The following is a 19,836-nucleotide window of genomic DNA, read 5'->3' on the forward strand; positions in this document are numbered from 1 at the left end:
ATCTAATCCTCTCCTGTGTGATACTGACTGCTGAGCCGTGTATCTAATCCTATCCTGTGTGATACTGACTGCTGAGCTGTGTATCTAATCCTATCCTGAGTGATACTGTCTGCTGAGCCGTGTATCTAATCCTATCCTGTGTGATACTGTCTGCTCAGCTGTGTATCTAATCCTCTCCTGTGTGATACTGTCTGCTCAGCTGTGTATCTAATCCTCTCAGGTGTGATACTGTCTGCTGAGCCGTGTATCTAATCCTCTCCTGTGTGATACTGTCTGCTGAGCCGTGTATCTAATCCTATCCTGTGTGATACTGTCTGCTGAGCCGTGTATCTAATCCTATCCTGTGTGATACTGTCTGCTGAGCCGTGTATCTAATCCTATCCTGTGTGATACTGACTGCTGAGCTGTGTATCTAATCCTATCCTGTGTGATACTGTCTGCTGAGCTGTGTATCTAATCCTATCCTGTGTGATACTGACTGCTGAGCCGTGTATCTAATCATCTCCTGTGTGATACTGTCTGCTGAGCTGTGTATCTAATCCTCTCCTGTGTGATACTGTCTGCAGAGCTGTGTATCTAATCCTATCCTGTGTGATACTGTCTGCTGAGCCGTGTATCTAATCCTCTCCTGTATGATACTGTCTGCTGAGCCGTGTATCTAATCCTCTCCTGTGTGATACTGACTGCTGAGCCGTGTATCTAATCTTATCCTGTGTGATACTGTCTGCTGAGCCGTGTATCTAATCCTATCCTGTGTGATACTGTCTGCTGAGCCGTGTATCTAATCCTATCCTGTGTGATACTGACTGCTGAGCTGTGTATCTAATCCTCTCCTGTGTGATACTGTCTGCTGAGCCGTGTATCTAATCCTATCCTGTGTGATACTGACTGCTGAGCCGTGTATCTAATCCTCTGTGTGATACTGTCTGCTGAGCCGTGTATCTAATCCTCTCCTGTGTGATACTGTCTGCTGAGCCGTGTATCTAATCCTATCCTGTGTGATACTGTCTGCTGAGCCGTGTATCTAATCCTCTCCTGTATGATACTGTCTGCTGAGCCGTGTATCTAATCCTATCCTGTGTGATACTGTCTGCTGAGCCGTGTATCTAATCCTCTCCTGTGTGATACTGTCTGCAGAGCTGTGTATCTAATCCTATCCTGTGTGATACTGTCTGCTGAGCCGTGTATCTAATCCTCTCCTGTATGATACTGTCTGCTGAGCCGTGTATCTAATCCTCTAGTGTGTGATACTGTCTGCTGAGCCGTGTATCTAATCCTCTAGTGTGTGATACTGACTGCTGAGCCGTGTATCTAATCCTATCCTGGGTGATACTGTCTGCTGAGCCGTGTATCTAATCCTATCCTGTGTGATAATGTCTGCTGAGCTGTGTATCTAATCCTCTAGTGTGTGATACTGACTGCTGAGCCGTGTATCTAATCCTCTCCTGTGTGATACTGTCTGCTGAGCCGTGTATCTAATCCTCTCCTGTGTGATACTGTCTGCTGAGCCCTGTATCTAATCCTCTCCTGTGTGATACTGACTGCTGAGCCGTGTATCTAATCCTCTCCTGTGTGATACTGACTGTTGAGCGGTGTATCTAATCCTATCCTGTGTGATACTGTCTGCTGAGCCGTGTACCTAATCCTCTCCTGTGTGATACTGTCTGCTGAGCCGTGTATCTAATCCTCTCCTGTGTGATACTGTCTGCTGAGCCGTGTATCTAATCCTATCATGTGTGATACTGTCTGCTGAGCTGTGTATCTAATCCTCTCCTGTGTGATACTGTCTGCTCAGCTGTGTATCTAATCCTCTCCTGTGTGATACTGTCTGCTGAGCCGTGTATCTAATCCTCTCCTGTGTGATACTGTCTGCTGAGCCGTGTATCTAATCCTATCCTGTGTGATACTGACTGCTGAGCCGTGTATCTAATCCTCTCCTGTGTGATACTGTCTGCTGAGCCGTGTATCTAATCCTCTCCTGTGTGATACTGTCTGCTGAGCTGTGTATCTAATCCTCTCCTGTGTGATACTGTCTGCTGAGCCGTGTATCTAATCCTCTCCTGTGTGATACTGACTGCTGAGCCGTGTATCTAATCCTCTCCTGTGTGATACTGACTGCTGAGCCGTGTATCTAATCCTATCCTGTGTGATACTGTCTGCTGAGCTGTGTATCTAATCCTGTCCTGTGTGATACTGTCTGCTGAGCCGTGTATCTAATCCTCTCCTGTGTGATACTGTCTGCTGAGCCGTGTATCTAATCCTATCATGTGTGATACTGTCTGCTGAGCTGTGTATCTAATCCTCTCCTGTGTGATACTGTCTGCTCAGCTGTGTATCTAATCCTCTCCTGTGTGATACTGTCTGCTGAGCTGTGTATCTAATCCTCTCCTGTGTGATACTGTCTGCTGAGCTGTGTATCTAATCCTCTCCTGTGTGATACTGTCTGCTGAGCCGTGTATCTAATCCTATCCTGTGTGATACTGTCTGCTGAGCCGTGTATCTAATCCTCTCCTGTGTGATACTGTCTGCTGAGCCGTGTATCTAATCCTATCCTGTGTGATACTGTCTGCTGAGCTGTGTATCTAATCCTCTCCTGTGTGATACTGTCTGCTCAGCTGTGTATCTAATCCTCTCCTGTGTGATACTGTCTGCTGAGCTGTGTATCTAATCCTCTCCTGTGTGATACTGTCTGCTGAGCTGTGTATCTAATCCTCTCCTGTGTGATACTGTCTGCTGAGCTGTGTATCTAATCCTCTCCTGTGTGATACTGTCTGCTGAGCCGTGTATCTAATCCTATCCTGTGTGATACTGTCTGCTGAGCTGTGTATCTAATCCTCTCCTGTGTGATACTGTCTGCTCAGCTGTGTATCTAATCCTCTCCTGTGTGATACTGTCTGCTGAGCTGTGTATCTAATCCTCTCCTGTGTGATACTGTCTGCTGAGCTGTGTATCTAATCCTATCCTGTGTGATACTGTCTGCTGAGCTGTGTATCTAATCCTCTCCTGTGTGATACTGTCTGCTCAGCTGTGTATCTAATCCTCTCCTGTGTGATACTGACTGCTGAGCCGTGTATCTAATCCTATCCTGTGTGATACTGACTGCTGAGCTGTGTATCTAATCCTATCCTGAGTGATACTGTCTGCTGAGCCGTGTATCTAATCCTATCCTGTGTGATACTGACTGCTGAGCTGTGTATCTAATCCTCTCCTGTGTGATACTGTCTGCTGAGCCGTGTATCTAATCCTCTCCTGTGTGATACTGTCTGCTGAGCCGTGTATCTAATCCTCTCCTGTGTGATACTGTCTGCTGAGCCGTGTATCTAATCCTCTCCTGTGTGATACTGACTGCTGAGCCGTGTATCTAATCCTATCCTGTGTGATACTGACTGCTGAGCCGTGTATCTAATCCTATCCTGAGTGATACTGTCTGCTGAGCCGTGTATCTAATCCTATCCTGTGTGATACTGTCTGCTCAGCTGTGTATCTAATCCTCTCCTGTGTGATACTGTCTGCTCAGCTGTGTATCTAATCCTCTCCTGTGTGATACTGTCTGCTGAGCCGTGTATCTAATCCTATCCTGTGTGATACTGTCTGCTGAGCCGTGTATCTAATCCTATCCTGTGTGATACTGTCTGCTGAGCCGTGTATCTAATCCTATCCTGTGTGATACTGTCTGCTGAGCCGTGTATCTAATCCTATCCTTTGTGATACTGACTGCTGAGCTGTGTATCTAATCCTATCCTGTGTGATACTGTCTGCTGAGCTGTGTATCTAATCCTATCCTGTGTGATACTGACTGCTGAGCCGTGTATCTAATCATCTCCTGTGTGATACTGTCTGCTGAGCTGTGTATCTAATCCTCTCCTGTGTGATACTGTCTGCAGAGCTGTGTATCTAATCCTATCCTGTGTGATACTGTCTGCTGAGCCGTGTATCTAATCCTCTCCTGTATGATACTGTCTGCTGAGCCGTGTATCTAATCCTCTCCTGTGTGATACTGACTGCTGAGCCGTGTATCTAATCTTATCCTGTGTGATACTGTCTGCTGAGCCGTGTATCTAATCCTATCCTGTGTGATACTGTCTGCTGAGCCGTGTATCTAATCCTATCCTGTGTGATACTGACTGCTGAGCTGTGTATCTAATCCTCTCCTGTGTGATACTGTCTGCTGAGCCGTGTATCTAATCCTATCCTGTGTGATACTGACTGCTGAGCCGTGTATCTAATCCTCTGTGTGATACTGTCTGCTGAGCCGTGTATCTAATCCTCTCCTGTGTGATACTGTCTGCTGAGCCGTGTATCTAATCCTATCCTGTGTGATACTGTCTGCTGAGCCGTGTATCTAATCCTCTCCTGTATGATACTGTCTGCTGAGCCGTGTATCTAATCCTATCCTGTGTGATACTGTCTGCTGAGCCGTGTATCTAATCCTCTCCTGTGTGATACTGTCTGCAGAGCTGTGTATCTAATCCTATCCTGTGTGATACTGTCTGCTGAGCTGTGTATCTAATTCCATCCTGTGTGATACTGTCTGCTGAGCCGTGTATCTAATCCTCTCCTGTATGATACTGTCTGCTGAGCCGTGTATCTAATCCTCTAGTGTGTGATACTGTCTGCTGAGCCGTGTATCTAATCCTCTAGTGTGTGATACTGACTGCTGAGCCGTGTATCTAATCCTATCCTGGGTGATACTGTCTGCTGAGCCGTGTATCTAATCCTATCCTGTGTGATAATGTCTGCTGAGCTGTGTATCTAATCCTCTAGTGTGTGATACTGACTGCTGAGCCGTGTATCTAATCCTATCCTGGGTGATACTGTCTGCTGAGCCGTGTATCTAATCCTATCCTGTGTGATACTGTCTGCTGAGCCGCGTATCTAATCCTATCCTGTGTGATACTGTCTGCTGAGCCGTGTATCTAATCCTCTCCGGTGTGATACATTAGTACCAGGTGTGTGGTAGACTGCCGCCCCCACACCGGGGTGTGAATGGTTAACAGGCGGTCACACCCTCACAGTATAATGAGCCTCATTGTGGAGCTCTGACTCTCACAGAAGAGACTTTGGACTTTCCTCTGTCCTGGAGAGCAGCAGAATAGAGGCACAGTAACTGGGGGACCTGCTCGGTGCTGGAGGACCCGCTCGGTGCTGGAGGACCTTCTCGGTGCTGGAGGACCTGCTTGGTACTGGAGGACCTGTTCGGTGCTGGAGGACCTTCTCGGTACTGGAGGACCTGCTCGGTGCTGGAGGACCTGCTCAGTGCTGGAGGACCTGCTCGGTACTGGAGGAGTGTGGACGACAGTCGAGGCGACTTCCTGGTTCTTCTTCCTGGCTTCAGTAATGGCATCTGCCCCAGAGACCATCGTCTGCTCCATCTGCCTGACCATGTACACGGATGCAGTCTCCATGGAGCACAACTTCTGCCCTAAGTGCATTGATCGAGTGCTGAACACACAGGGGGGATCAGATCTTCACTCCTGTCCTGCATTTAAAGAAGAACCTGAGGAAAGTCCTTCGATAAAGAGCGCAGCTCTGGGGAACCTAAATCTGCCCCTGTCTCCTTTGGAGGAACCGCTGGTGATTCCTTGTTCTTACTGCATTCATTCCTCTGCACCAGCTGTGAAAACCTGTCTGCATTGTGAGGCCTTCTTGTGTGATGACCACCTACGAGTCCACATTAAGTCTCCAGAACACGTCTTATCTGCGCCCTCCACCCTCCCGGAGGACCAAAAGTGTTCCATCCACAAGAAGATCCTGGAGTATTACTGCAACGAGGACCAGACGTGTATCTGTGTGTACTGCCTGGCCGAGACGCACCGGACGCACCATCTGGACTCTCTACATGAGGCCACCGAGCAGAGGAAGAAGAGGCTAAAAGGTATTCTAGAAACATTGGACGCAAAGAGAGACAAGGCCGATGAAGACATCCAGAATTTACTGACCCAGAAGGACGAGATCCCAGACAAAGCAACCAGTCTCACCGAGAGCGTGATGGCAGTCTTCTCCGAAATCAGGAGACAGCTGGAGGATCTAGAGTCCAAAGCCCTGAGCGAGATCTCCAGGCAGAAGGAGCAGGTGTCAGCCTCCATCTCCGACCTGATCCAGCAGCTGGAAATACGGAAAGACGAGTTGTCCATGGAGATCCGTCACATTGAAAAGCTTCTCCGCTCCACCGATGCAGTAACGGTCCTACAAAACCAGGTAGTGGACTTCTCCAATATGGAGAAAAACGAAACCGTAAATATCCACAGCGCCGGGAGTCTGGATGATTTCCTCGTGGCTCTGATCTTATATGATGGTCTAGGTGACATTGTGACCAAAGCAAAGGAGGACTTTTACCCGGTCGAGTCTCCGGAGATATTACTGGATCAAACCACCGCTGCCAACAATGTGGCCATTTCTGAGGACCTGAAGTCTGCAATGTGGTCGGTGGTGAGTCAACGCAGGAGAGAAACGCCCCGGAGATTCCAACAATATCAAGTTTTCAGCATCCAGGGAATTAATTCTGGACGACATTACTGGGAAGTGGAGACCAGTGAAGCAGAGTATTGGATGGTGGGCATGGCGTATCCCAGTATGGAAACCAACGGGGACCAGTCATGGATCGGGAACAATAAGAAGTCCTGGTGTTTCTGCAGGTGGCATGACGAGTACTCGTTACGTCACGACGGTATGGACGTACAACTCTTCCCCAGTGTGTCCGCTAACCGCTGTGGGGTACATGTGGGTTATGACTCCGGCCGCCTGTCCTTCTACGAGCTGTGTGACCCCATCAGACATTTACACACTTTCTATGGAAACTTCTCCGAGCCCCTACATGCAGCATTCTGGGTAAATGATAACGGGTGGATAAAGATCAGGAAATTGTGAGGGGGTCTGCTTTACAGTGGGCAACTGCGGGGCACCACTGACATTGGGCACCAATCAACTGATGCGATTTATTTTCTTGTACAATACTGCACCCTACATCCAAAAATATAGAATCAGGGACTAAGCAGAACTGTCCTACAATGTTCTTTACATGTTAGTCAGAAATGTCTTATTTTCCTAATAGTTCTACTGTGATGGTGTAAGCGGAGCTTCTAATATAAAGTGACCAGAACCTAAAACAATGAAACCTTGATATGAAGGATCAGCCGAGGGTCTTCACAGTAGTCTTCTCAAGAACAGAGGGGGTTTCGAAAACATCCCATGACCTCCGCTATTACCCTTGTGCTTCTCCGATGCTCTGCTATCCCTTGACCTTCGCTATTTCCCTTGTGCTCCTCCGATGCTCTGCTGTCCCTTGACCTTCGCTATTTCCCTTGCGCTCCTCCGATGCTCTGCTATCCCTTGACCTCCGCTATTTCCCTTGCGCTCCTCCGATGCTCTGCTATCCCTTGACCTCCGCTATTTCCCTTGCGCTCCTCCGATGCTCTGCTATCCCTTGACCTCCGCTATTTCCCTTGTGCTCCTCCGATGCTCTGCTATCCCTTGACCTCCGCTATTTCCCTTGCGCTCCTCCGATGCTCTGCTATCCCTTGACCTTCGCTATTTCCCTTGCGCTCCTCCGATGCTCTGCTATCCCTTGACCTCCGCTATTTCACTTGCGCTCCTCCGATGCTCTGCTATCCCTTGACCTCCGCTATTTCCCTTGCGCTCCTCCGATGCTCTGCTATCCCTTGACCTCCGCTATTTCCCTTGCGCTCCTCCGATGCTCTGCTATCCCTTGACCTCCGCTATTTCCCTTGCGCTCCTCCGATGCTCTGCTATCCCTTGACCTCCGCTATTTCCCTTGCGCTCCTCCGATGCTCTGCTATCCCTTGACCTCCGCTATTTCCCTTGCGCTCCTCCGATGCTCTGCTATCCCTTGACCTCCGCTATTTCCCTTGCGCTCCTCCGATGCTCTGCTATCCCTTGACCTCCGCTATTTCCCTTGCGCTCCTCCGATGCTCTGCTATCCCTTGACCTCCGCTATTTCCCTTGCGCTCCTCCGATGCTCTGCTATCCCTTGACCACCGCTATTTCCCTTGTGCTCATATGCTCTGCTATCCCTTGACCACCGCTATTTCCCTTGTGCTCCTATGCTCTGCTATCCCTTGACCTCCGCTATTTCCCTTGTGCTCCTTCGATGCTCTGCTATCCCTTGACCTCCGCTATTTCCCTTGTGCTCCTCCGATGCTCTGCTATCCCTTGACCTCCGCTATTTCCCTTGCGCTCCTCTGATGCTCTGCTATCCCTTGACCTCCGCTATTTCCCTTGCGCTCCTCCGATGCTCTGCTATCCCTTGACCTTCGCTATTTCCCTTGTGCTCCTCCGATGCTCTGCTATCCCTTGACCTCCGCTATTTCCCTTGTGCTCCTCCGACGCTCTGCTATCCCTTGACCTCCGCTATTTCCCTTGTGCTCCTCCGATGCTCTGCTATCAGCATCGGAGATCAGTCAGTTAGGCCCAGCGTTGGTCCAAACGATCAATCTTCAGAAGCGCACCGCTCCCTGCCAAATAGGAAGAGGAGCAGTGTGCTCCTGAAGAAACACACCCTTACAAGTAGGACAGTGAGACCAAACTTCAGAGTCTGACCTGTGACCACCACAGATTTTCAGAGCCCAAGTCATACAATGATGCCAGAGTGTTCTGGGGGGGGGGGGGGGGGGTGCGATGGAGCATAGTTACCCCATCAGTCTGGAAATTAGAAGTTGGTGGAGCACAAGAGATTCAGGTTATAATGTGAGACTTTCTGGTAGAATTCCCCATGAGCGTGGATCTGGCAGATGGGTTGGGTGGCTTCGTGGGACAGTAAATGGTTCATCAATAGACTTCTGGACACGGCACGCACCTAGAACACCGCTTACCAAACCTGCACCCTGTAGAAACCTCCTCAGTTTGACCATTCTCAACCTTGGAGCTGAACTTCCTAAATCCAGAAGAGCAGGTTCTCCAGCTCCACCGTTCATCTCGTTTGCTCGGTCGTTAAAAAAAAGTCCCTTATGTAATGTAAAATCTAATTTGATGTAACATGTTGAAGGATTTGGCCAGAATAAAAAAATATCTCAAAGGGTATGTGTCTGGTAGTGCAGCCCACTGCTAATGAAGCCAACCTGCAGGTATGCAGCCGTTGTTGGATGAAAGCCATGGTTTTTTTACTAATTCTTGACAACCCCACCAATAAATGAGAACGCAGGACCACCTGAGCAGCCAGACGGTGGCATCCTATTCTTAGCTCTTAGGATAAATTTTTATTAACCAAAATTGGGTAAACCACGTGACCGGTTACCTAGGTACTTTAAGGTCCTGTCACGCAGTCTATTCACCTTCCCTTGAGAAAGCTGTTTGGTACTCCACACGAAACGCGCGTCGGGAGGCCAGTACCAACCATATCATTGGCTGGTTTCCGATCACGTGGCTCTCTTCCCTTAATGATGTGTGTAAGGAGGGTGAGGATGTCAACACTAGTGACACTGGTTCAAATACTCAATTTATGGTGACACAGCTAAAGGACTTAATTAGAAGGAGAACGCGCACGTGGTGGAACCACACATTTCTTGATAGATATCCCAAGGGGCCTTCGGATCCAGGTGTTTCCTTCTATCCCTATTGAGGATGATGATTTCAAAAATAAATGGGAGGAATGTGCCAACGTATGCTCCCGGGGTTTTCTCTCACTCCTCAGGGATAGGAATCATGCCTCAATAATTGATATGGAAAAGGAGATTGAAGACCTTCTGACCTGCCTCAATAAAGACCTTACTCCATCTCCATTTAAGAAATTCAATGACGAGATTGATGCAGAGATCCAAACTTTGGCAGACGAACTTCAAAAAGTTAAAACAAAGAAATATCGGAGGGACATTAATGACCTGAAAGGTCAACAGAGTCTATAAATGGAGAAATCCCCCAAATCGATCACGATTTAGGGATGATATGTCCTCAAGATCAAGGTCTTCATCTCTCCACCGGGACATCCGATTGTGTCAGGGATAGAGAGTCTCTGTGAACCAATTTGTAAATTCGTGGATTTTTATCTTAAGCCACCGGTTGAGACTCTCCCATCTTACATTAAAGACACGACGGACGTCCTCACCCGGGTTGACGGCGTCTTTGTGGATGCAGACACCTTATTAGTTACAGCTGACGTAGAGACTTTGTATACGTGTATTTCCCATACAGTTGGGTTGGGAGCCGTCCGCCTCTTCCTCGGGGCATCGCACCTGGACGGCCCCTTATGCGGGTTTATTTTAGAGCGGTCGCACTTTATTTTGACTCATAATTTTTTTATTTTTAAGGACCAGTTTTACCTCCAACTACGCGGCACAGCAATGGGTGCGGCCTGCGCGCCCTCGTATGCCAATCTCTTCCTGGGACAATGGGAGAGATCCCTCCTTGGTGACAGGGGGCGGGTGGGCCACTGACCATGTGCTGTGCTGGTACAGATACATCGATGACATTATATTTTTGTGGAGGGGTACAGTGCAGCATAAAATGAATATCCGCCTGACATATAAGGCGGATGCTGCTAAAATAGACTTTCTCGACGTTAGTTTGGAGGTCGACGACGACTTTTCCATTCGTACTGACGTCTTTAGAAAGTCAACAGCAGTAAATTCGTTGATTCATGCTTCTTCTTCCCATAACCCTGCAACCATCAGGGCCGTCCCGGTGGGACATTTCCTGAGGGTGAGGCAGATAGGCCACAGCTCTCAGGCAGAGATTTGTACAACGAGGTTACAGTAATCGATCAATCAAAAAAAGGGTATAACAGGGCAAAGGCAACATCACGGTCTCAACTTTTATATGGGCATAAACAAATCAAACCAACTGAAGGCCTGACACGATTTATCACCACATACAACACGGAATGGAATAGTATGCGCTCCATTCTGAGGCAACATTGGCCAATACGTTTCACCGAACCCTCCCTTATTGGATCTATCAGTGAGTCCCCATCCATGACCTCAAGGAGAGTCCGAAACCTTGGAGATTTGATTGTCAGGAGTCACTATGTCCCCATTAACAATACCTTCCTTTCTGCAAGCCAACCCACTTTGGGTTGTTTTCCCTGTGGTCACTGCTTGGCCTGCGCCAATGTCCTACGTACCCGAACATTTGACTCTGCAGCGGGAGATAAACAGTTTTAGATCCAATATCGTATCTCCTGCAGCTCCACTAATGTGATTTATTACGCCACATGTGGATGTCCACTTATTCACATCGGACTCGCCTTCTATTTTTTAGCTTATCCTCTTCTCATGTCTCTATTTTGGCTATGTCTTTTGTTATACTGTATGTTACCATGGAAGTTTGTTATATTTACCTGCCCTGGCTTGCTGTGCGAGCGCGCGCCCGGCGCATTCAGGCTCCTGGCCTTGGCGTCCGGCGTTCTTTCATCCGTGACTGCGCAGCTCTCCGCTGCGCGCTCCCAGATGTGATCGCCGGGTGTCTTGCATGCGCCATACACGCAATTCCATTGGCTGGTTTCCGATCACGTGATGCACCACGTGACCGGTTACCTAGGTCCTTTAAGGTCCTGTCACGCAGTCTATTCACCTTCCCTTGAGAAAGCTGTTTGGTACTCCACGCGAAACGCGCGTCGGGAGGCCAGTACCAACCATATCATTTTGGAGGCGCAGCTCTGACATAGGGTAAGCAGTACTGGGGCTCACATGGTTTGTGTGCTCACGCTTTGACTTTCTTTGGGGGCACCAGCTCGGACTATATCGCTATTGCCTGCGCAGCTGACAACACTGCATTATACATACACTGGTTACTAATGTTTTCAGCTGTCTCAAGCATTATAGCTCTATAGGTTACTTGAGGACACGGACACCCCTCAACAATTTTTCAGGTACTGTCGCGTGCTCCCCTGTCAGTGCTTGCGCCTCTTGCTGCTATTTTCCATCTCCCTCCTGCCCAGATCTTGTCTGTTTTTACTATTTTTCTATCAAATTAATTATATGTATAAATAAAGCTGAATTTACCTTTATAGAAAAACCTCCGTGTTGTTCGTTCTTTGTAATGAAGCCGACCTGCAGCGATGCAGCCGTTGTTGGGTGAAAGCCATATAAAATTCTAGACAACCCCACCAATAAATGAGAACGCAGGACCACCTGAGCAGCCAGACGGTGGCATCCTATTGTTAGCTCTTAGGATAAATTTTTATTAACCAAAATTGGGTAAACCTATAAAACGTCGTCTCTCCAGTGGTGACGGGTGGTAAAAACAAAACAATAAGAGAATTCCTAAGAGATAAGAAACTACTGCCTCCATTTTGTATACACAGGGTCACTGGTGGCCATGTCTCCATCTGACGACCACCGGCATGGGAGCCAACGCCAGATATCTTGTGAAGATCTTGATTATTACCGTTCCCTCCTCGGCATACGTTCTGCATCATTCTATGCCATACGCGGCCTGATGGCACGATAACGCGCTACATCCACAGCCAAACCGACAGACGTGGCAATAATCTGGTGGACCCAACCCAGAACGTAGCTCTCAGGGTTTACCAAAAGCTTCCAACCCTACAAAGGTGGAAGAGATTCAATCATGAAAGCACAGACCGGAATGTTCTAGAGGCTGGTAGCCAGGATATTATTCCACTAGCCAACAACACCAAAGCCTAGGAGGAAGCGGCGTTACTGCCTCTCATTGAAGCAACATCACATTTTCTGCTGCTCTTAGGGCCTGTTCACATCATGTTTTCGCCACACGTTTGTGTCTTCTGCAGTAAACCGCCCAAAAGAGGGTGTGTACAGAGAGTCACTCACTATAACAAGCCATGGAGTCATGTTGTGCTCCGTCTGGCCTCTGTTCCGGCTGTGTGTCTCTCTTGGGTGGACACCGATGCATAGTAGCCCACGCTTATCACGTTGGCCGGGAGGAGCACAAAGTGGCACCATCTGCCTTACTGTAGTGAGCGGCTCTGTGCTTCAAGTCCTGGAGTCGTAACGCGCCGCTGAAACAAGATGTGAACAGGACAGGGGAAGAGCTAGATGGGCGCAGCCTTCACCTTCAACGTGGATAAGTGCTTCGACTTGTGGATTAAGGCATCGTTGAGGAGTTCACCCATGGAGAGTGCCGCCTATCTACCATATAGAAGCATCTTCCCAAAATCCCACCATTTGCATTTCTTTTCCTTGCAGCAGACTCTCTGGTGGCCTCACCCTTGGCCTCTCTGGTGGCCTCACCCGTGGCCTCTCTGGTGGCCTCTCTCGTGGCCTCTCTGGTGGCTTGGCCAGTTTGCATCTTCTAAAAACAAAAATAACAAAATAAACGGTGTCTCGTCTCTGAGACGCAATACGTCTTCAGTCGTCGTCGTGATCCCACTTGTGCTTCTCGAGTAACGCCTTCATCGCGAACGACTTCCCGCATATGCGACATTTGAATTTCTTTTTCATCTTTTGGACTTTTTTCTTCGTCTCGGGGACTGTCGTCTTCGTCGTCTCGTGGACTTTCTTCAAGTGTTTGGTCATCTCGCATTTTTTGTCGAACCGTCTGTCGCATTTACCGCACTTGATCGGTTTTCCCATGACGTGTCTCCTCTCGTGGATGAGTAAAGTGCTCTTGTAACCAAACCTTGCTCCGCATTCGTCACACTCGAAGGGTTTTTCTCCGGTGTGCGCCCGCTGGTGGATGATGAACTGGGACTTGTAGTCGTACTGGATGCCGCAGATGGTGCAGGCGTAGCGTTTCACGGCGTGGTTCTCCGCCCGGTGTTTTATCAGTTTGGCTATAGTGTTGAACACCTCCTCGCAGTCCTCGCACTTCTCCACGTGGGTCATTTTGTGAGTCTCTAGAGCCTCAGTGTCGGCAAAAGACTCTTCGCACTGGTCACAGGGATGAGGTAGCTGCTGCTCCTCCAATTTCACGGGGCTCTGATCGGCTGCTTTATCTTTGTCGTCTCCGTCCTCGTATTCCACGTCGCTCTCGGATTCGCTGTCTGGTTCCCAGTCTGAGGAGTCCACTCTCTTTTTGCCAATCTCCACCTCTTCTTTTTCCTCCTCATCAAATTCTTCCACGTTTTCTTCCTCATAATATTCCTCCACCTCTTCTTCTTCCTCCTCCACAGTGATGGTATCTGACAAATCCAAAAAAACAGAGCAAAGTCTTACAATCTCGTCACATTTTCTAGTTCCCCGTCAGCCCTCAGTTACAAGACAATATGGCTCTGTCACCCCCCACCCATTATTTGTATAGGGTCCGTAAAGAGCAGAGAATTAGGGGATATTCATATCAGGCCTTGTTGAAAATCCCATAAGACCCCGGCTGCCCATGGAGCAATTTCTTACCAGAATCCCAGTGTTCGGGGACTTCCCACGTGTGATTTGTTGTTTTATTGTCAGTAAGAAAGTCCTCGTAGTCCACCCTGTGCTCATTTATATAGGTCCACTCATCCGTCTTGAAGTATACCGCCACATCATCACACTTCACAGGAAACTGGGAAACACAACGTCACTTTTTAAATGTACGGCCAGCGAACGTCTGACATCAAGCATGAGAGCAGATGGCCGCTCACCTCTCCGGTCAGCTGCTGCAGACCGTTATTGATGGAGTTTTTGTTCACGATCATCCATTCCTGAAAACAAGATATGAACACTGAGAAACCTAGTGACTTATCGGGCTCGGATAGACTCGGACGCATCCAGACTCCAATCCTGGGCAAATTATTCCCTTACAGCACCTTCTACAGTTTCGTAGCACAAGTCTACATGGGAAATGAAAACAAAACAGTGCTTCCAGTGGTGGAAGGGGTGAAGCTACAGTGAGCTCATGGACTCCCCTGTAGCGGAGGGTCCACAGCCCACTTAATAAATAAATGAGGGGCAGCAGCAATCCACAATTTATACTCTATCCTGTGAATAGGTAGAGTCGAGCGGAGGCGGTGCACAACCCCTGGTCCAGGTCAGTGCTCTCTGGCCAAATTACCTTAGCCTCGGGAATCTCAGGAGCGGCTCACGACAAGGCTAGGCTGGCAAATCAAATGTCGCGCCGGAAAGCCCAGAAGCTCAGGAAATTGCCACCGCTCCGGTCCATGGCCAGAGAGCACTGACCTGGACAGTGGTTGTGCACCGCGATCCGCTCATCTCTAGTAATAGGTTGGACAACCTCTAGACATAAACCTCAAAAAACCCCGATTTTTTTCCAATGCAGAAAGGCTCACCTCCCCAGACAACATGGAGATGATCTCCAGAGCTTGGTTTAGGACTCTCGCCGTCTTTATGTTGTTATTTCGATTCACTGCGACAAAACTCGCCACGCACTGCAACATTGAGAACTGCGGGGGGAAGAAGAGACGGCAGAAGGTGACAAAAGCAAAGGCACCGAACCTCGAACTATGGAGAACGTACCAGTTCATTCTCCCAGTAAGATTCTCCAGAGTAGCTCCTAAATCCATACCCCGACATGTAGTCCGTCAAGAGCGAGTACCGGTCAATGTCCTGATACCCGGTGCCAGATGGCACTCTGTAGTAATGGTCGTGAAGGACTTTCCATGCTTCTCCATTCACGTTGTTCTCATACTCCGGCCACTGGACGGCACGGTTCACCTTCCCAGAGGACACGTTGGGGTTAATTGTGCCCGTCTGCTCCTGCACCATGACGCCTGGTAAATTACCAAGGGACATGGCTGGATGGAAGGATTTTCCAATACCCATGGTTGGTTGTTTTCTATATTCATTGAGTGTTTCTTTTAGCTTAGAAGCCGATGTGCTATTGACCCTCACGGCATTGGCGGCTCCAACATTGGCCTGAGTCATCTTAACGCCCGGTCCCCATGGAGCCATACTGGAAGCCGCAGAGACGTTGTTTGTCCACAAACCTATCGGCAGGATCAGGTTTTGTAAGACAGGAGTTCTGGTCGCTGGTTTATCCCGATCCGGGAATATGGTTGGAATCGAACCTTCCAAAAGAAATTTGTCTGAACCAACAACGGAGTAACATTCTGGAGCAAAATGGACAGAGCAAATCCGAGAAACGCCCATCTGTCCTTGAAGGATTCCCCGAGCGAACAAGTCCAGGTCACCGAAGTCCTGGTTAGTCTGCAGGAGCCATCTCTTAATGAGGGCCAAGTCTTTGGGAAATGGGTGAAGAGCCACTCCGGGTGTGCTGCTCTTCCTCCCGGAGGAATGCCGGCAGCCCTTCACAAGACATTTCGGCATGTCTTCTGCCTGAAAAACCACAAGGACCAGGTTATTTCACCGACCCCTTCACTTACACATAAGGTCTTAGACATACGCAAGGGGGAGGATACGATTATTCATCATCGCTAGTGATTTCCTCAGAGTTTATACAAAGGCTCGTCTTAGCTCATAAGATACGTAGTGATAGACCATATTACGGAGAACGGAGGAGGGTTATATAACCATGTAAAAAATATGACTGGTGACAGAAGATAGCTCCAGAGAGGAGGACCATAGTAATCTAATGGTCTCTACTAACGGGCTCCTCGGGGGATAAAAAGGTCCTCGTCTCAGGAAAATCTCCAATGCTTCCATCATACTAACCTCACGTAGAGGGTTTGTATTGACTTCGATACCGGATGACATTTGGTGGGCGTCTTCTTCCTTGTATATGTCCTTCCCTAGTACAGACGTACTAACCAAGACAACGCTCAATCAAAGCTTTAAAGCGTTTGCTTCTTCAGAAGTTAGCCATAGGCTAAGAAACAGCTCAAAGAGGTTAGATACCCAAGAAGAAGCCGACAGGTGAAAGTAAACTAAGAGTAGAAGCTGGTGTACCACGCTGGCTTCTGGCACATACCGGCTCCAATCATGGGGCGCGGAAGGGTCAGTATGCCAGCAGGGACTCGCGTAAAAACACGTTGGTGCCATCTTGGTCCCCTGCAGCTTCAAAGGAAACTGATTTACACTGTATATACTATACTACTATGATATTGCAGTATATAATATACAGAGGAGCTTGTGCTGTCAGTATATAATATACAGAGGAGCTTGTGCTGTCAGTATATAATATACAGAGGAGCTTGTGCTGTCAGTATATAATATACAGAGGAGCTTGTCCTGTCAGTATATAATATACAGAGGAGCTTGTGCTGTCGGTATATAATATACAGAGGGGCTTGTGCTGTCGGTATATAATATACAGAGGAGCTTGTGCTGTCAGTATATAATATACAGAGGAGCTTGTGCTGTCAGTATATAATATACAGAGGAGCTTGTACTGTCAGTATATAATATACAGGAGGAGCTTGTGCTGTCAGTATATAATATACAGGAGGAGCTTGTGCTGTCAGTATATAATATACAGAGGAGCTTGTGCTGTCAGTATATAATATACAGGAGGAGCTTGTACTGTCGGTATATAATATACAGAGGAGATTGTGCTGTCGGTATATAATATACAGAGGAGCTTGTGCTGTCGGTATATAATATACAGAGGAGCTTGTGCTGTCAGTATATAATATACAGAGGAGCTTGTGCTGTCAGTATATAATATACAGAGGAGCTTGTGCTGTCAGTATATAATATACAGAGGAGCTTGTGCTGTCAGTATATAATATACAGAGGAGCTTGTGCTGTCAGTATATAATATACAGAGGAGCTTGTGCTGTCAGTATATAATATACAGGAGGAGCTTGTACTGTCAGTATATAATATACAGAGGAGCTTGTGCTGTCAGTATATAATATACAGAGGAGCTTGTGCTGTCAGTATATAATATACAGGAGGAGCTTGTACTGTCGGTATATAATATACAGAGGAGCTTGTACTGTCAGTATATAATATACAGGAAGAGCTTGTGCTGTCGGTATATAATATACAGAGGAGCTTGTGCTGTCAGTATATAATATACAGAGGAGCTTGTGCTGTCGGTATATAATATACAGAGGAGCTTGTACTGTCAGTATATAATATACAGAGGAGCTTGTGCTGTCAGTATATAATATACAGAGGGGCTTGTGCTGTCGGTATATAATATACAGTGGAGCTTGTGCTGTCGGTATATAATATACAGAGGATCTTGTGCTGTCAGTATATAATATACAGAGGAGCTTGTGCTGTCAGTATATAATATACAGAGGAGCTTGTGCTGTCAGTATATAATATACAGAGGAGCTTGTGCTGTCAGTATATAATATACAGAGGAGCTTGTGCTGTCAGTATATAATATACAGAGGAGCTTGTGCTGTCGGTATATAATATACAGAGGAGCTTGTACTGTCAGTATATAATATACAGAGGAGCTTGTACTATCAGTATATAATATACAGAGGAGCTTGTGCTGTCGGTATATAATATACAGAGGAGCTTGTGCTGTCGGTATATAATATACAGTGGAGCTTGTGCTGTCGGTATATAATATACAGAGGAGCTTGTGCTGTCAGTATATAATATACAGAGGAGCTTGTGCTGTCGGTATATAATATACAGAGGAGCTTGTACTGTCAGTATATAATATACAGAGGAGCTTGTGCTGTCAGTATATAATATACAGGAGGAGCTTGTGCTGTCAGTATATAATATACAGGAGGAGCTTGTGCTGTCAGTATATAATATACAGAGGAGCTTGTGCTGTCGGTATATAATATACAGAGGAGCTTGTGCTGTCGGTATATAATATACAGAGGAGCTTGTGCTGTCAGTATATAATATACAGAGGAGCTTGTACTATCAGTATATAATATACAGAGGAGCTTGTGCTGTCAGTATATAATATACAGAGGAGCTTGTGCTGTCAGTATATAATATACAGAGGAGCTTGTACTATCAGTATATAATATACAGAGGAGCTTGTGCTGTCGGTATATAATATACAGAGGAGCTTGTGCTGTCAGTATATAATATACAGAGGAGCTTGTGCTGTCGGTATATAATATACAGAGGAGCTTGTGCTGTCAGTATATAATATACAGAGGAGCTTGTACTATCAGTATATAATATACAGAGGAGCTTGTGCTGTCAGTATATAATATACAGAGGAGCTTGTGCTGTCGGTATATAATATACAGAGGAGCTTGTGCTGTCAGTATATAATATACAGAGGAGCTTGTACTATCAGTATATAATATACAGAGGAGCTTGTGCTGTCGGTATATAATATACAGAGGAGCTTGTGCTGTCGGTATATAATATACAGAGGAGCTTGTGCTGTCAGTATATAATATACAGAGGAGCTTGTGCTGTCGGTATATAATATACAGAGGAGCTTGTGCTGTCGGTATATAATATACAGAGGAGCTTGTGCTGTCAGTATATAATATACAGAGGAGCTTGTACTGTCAGTATATAATATACAGAGGAGCTTGTGCTGTCAGTATATAATATACAGAGGAGCTTGTGCTGTCAGTATATAATATACAGAGGAGCTTGTACTATCAGTATATAATATACAGAGGAGCTTGTGCTGTCAGTATATAATATACAGAGGAGCTTGTGCTGTCGGTATATAATATACAGTGGAGCTTGTGCTGTCGGTATATAATATACAGTGGAGCTTGTGCTGTCGGTATATAATATACAGAGGAGCTTGTGCTGTCAGTATATAATATACAGAGGAGCTTGTGCTGTCGGTATATAATATACAGAGGAGCTTGTACTGTCAGTATATAATATACAGAGGAGCTTGTGCTGTCAGTATATAATATACAGGAGGAGCTTGTGCTGTCAGTATATAATATACAGAGGAGCTTGTGCTGTCAGTATATAATATACAGAGGAGCTTGTGCTGTCGGTATATAATATACAGTGGAGCTTGTGCTGTCGGTATATAATATACAGAGGAGCTTGTGCTGTCAGTATATAATATACAGAGGAGCTTGTGCTGTCGGTATATAATATACAGAGGAGCTTGTACTGTCAGTATATAATATACAGAGGAGCTTGTGCTGTCAGTATATAATATACA

The 19,836-nt window shown here is 47.0% G+C and overlaps 2 protein-coding genes across 2 annotated transcripts; one reads left to right on the forward strand and one right to left on the reverse strand.

Moving 5' to 3' along the window:
- Nucleotides 1-5,289: 5,289 nt before the first annotated feature.
- Nucleotides 5,290-7,500, forward strand: LOC141238550 (E3 ubiquitin/ISG15 ligase TRIM25-like). The gene has a single exon (XM_073668447.1). The coding sequence runs from the start codon at nucleotides 5,338-5,340 to the stop codon at nucleotides 6,865-6,867; it is 1,530 nt and encodes a 509-aa protein (XP_073524548.1). The 5' UTR covers nucleotides 5,290-5,337; the 3' UTR covers nucleotides 6,868-7,500.
- A 4,644-nt stretch (nucleotides 7,501-12,144) lies between these two features.
- Nucleotides 12,145-16,161, reverse strand: LOC141238549 (uncharacterized). Its single transcript, XM_073668446.1, has 5 exons — nucleotides 15,321-16,161; nucleotides 15,134-15,247; nucleotides 14,489-14,548; nucleotides 14,262-14,409; nucleotides 12,145-14,050 (listed from the first exon to the last, which is right to left on the reverse strand). Exons 1-5 carry the CDS (start codon nucleotides 16,128-16,130, stop codon nucleotides 13,278-13,280), a joined length of 1,905 nt encoding a protein of 634 aa, XP_073524547.1. The 5' UTR covers nucleotides 16,131-16,161; the 3' UTR covers nucleotides 12,145-13,277.
- Nucleotides 16,162-19,836: the final 3,675 nt, after the last annotated feature.

Source organism: Phyllobates terribilis, unplaced genomic scaffold (assembly GCF_046119375.1).
Source record: "Phyllobates terribilis strain yellow unplaced genomic scaffold, ASM4611937v1 Scaffold_761__1_contigs__length_706479, whole genome shotgun sequence".
In the NCBI taxonomy this organism is placed as follows: domain Eukaryota; kingdom Metazoa; phylum Chordata; class Amphibia; order Anura; family Dendrobatidae; genus Phyllobates; species Phyllobates terribilis.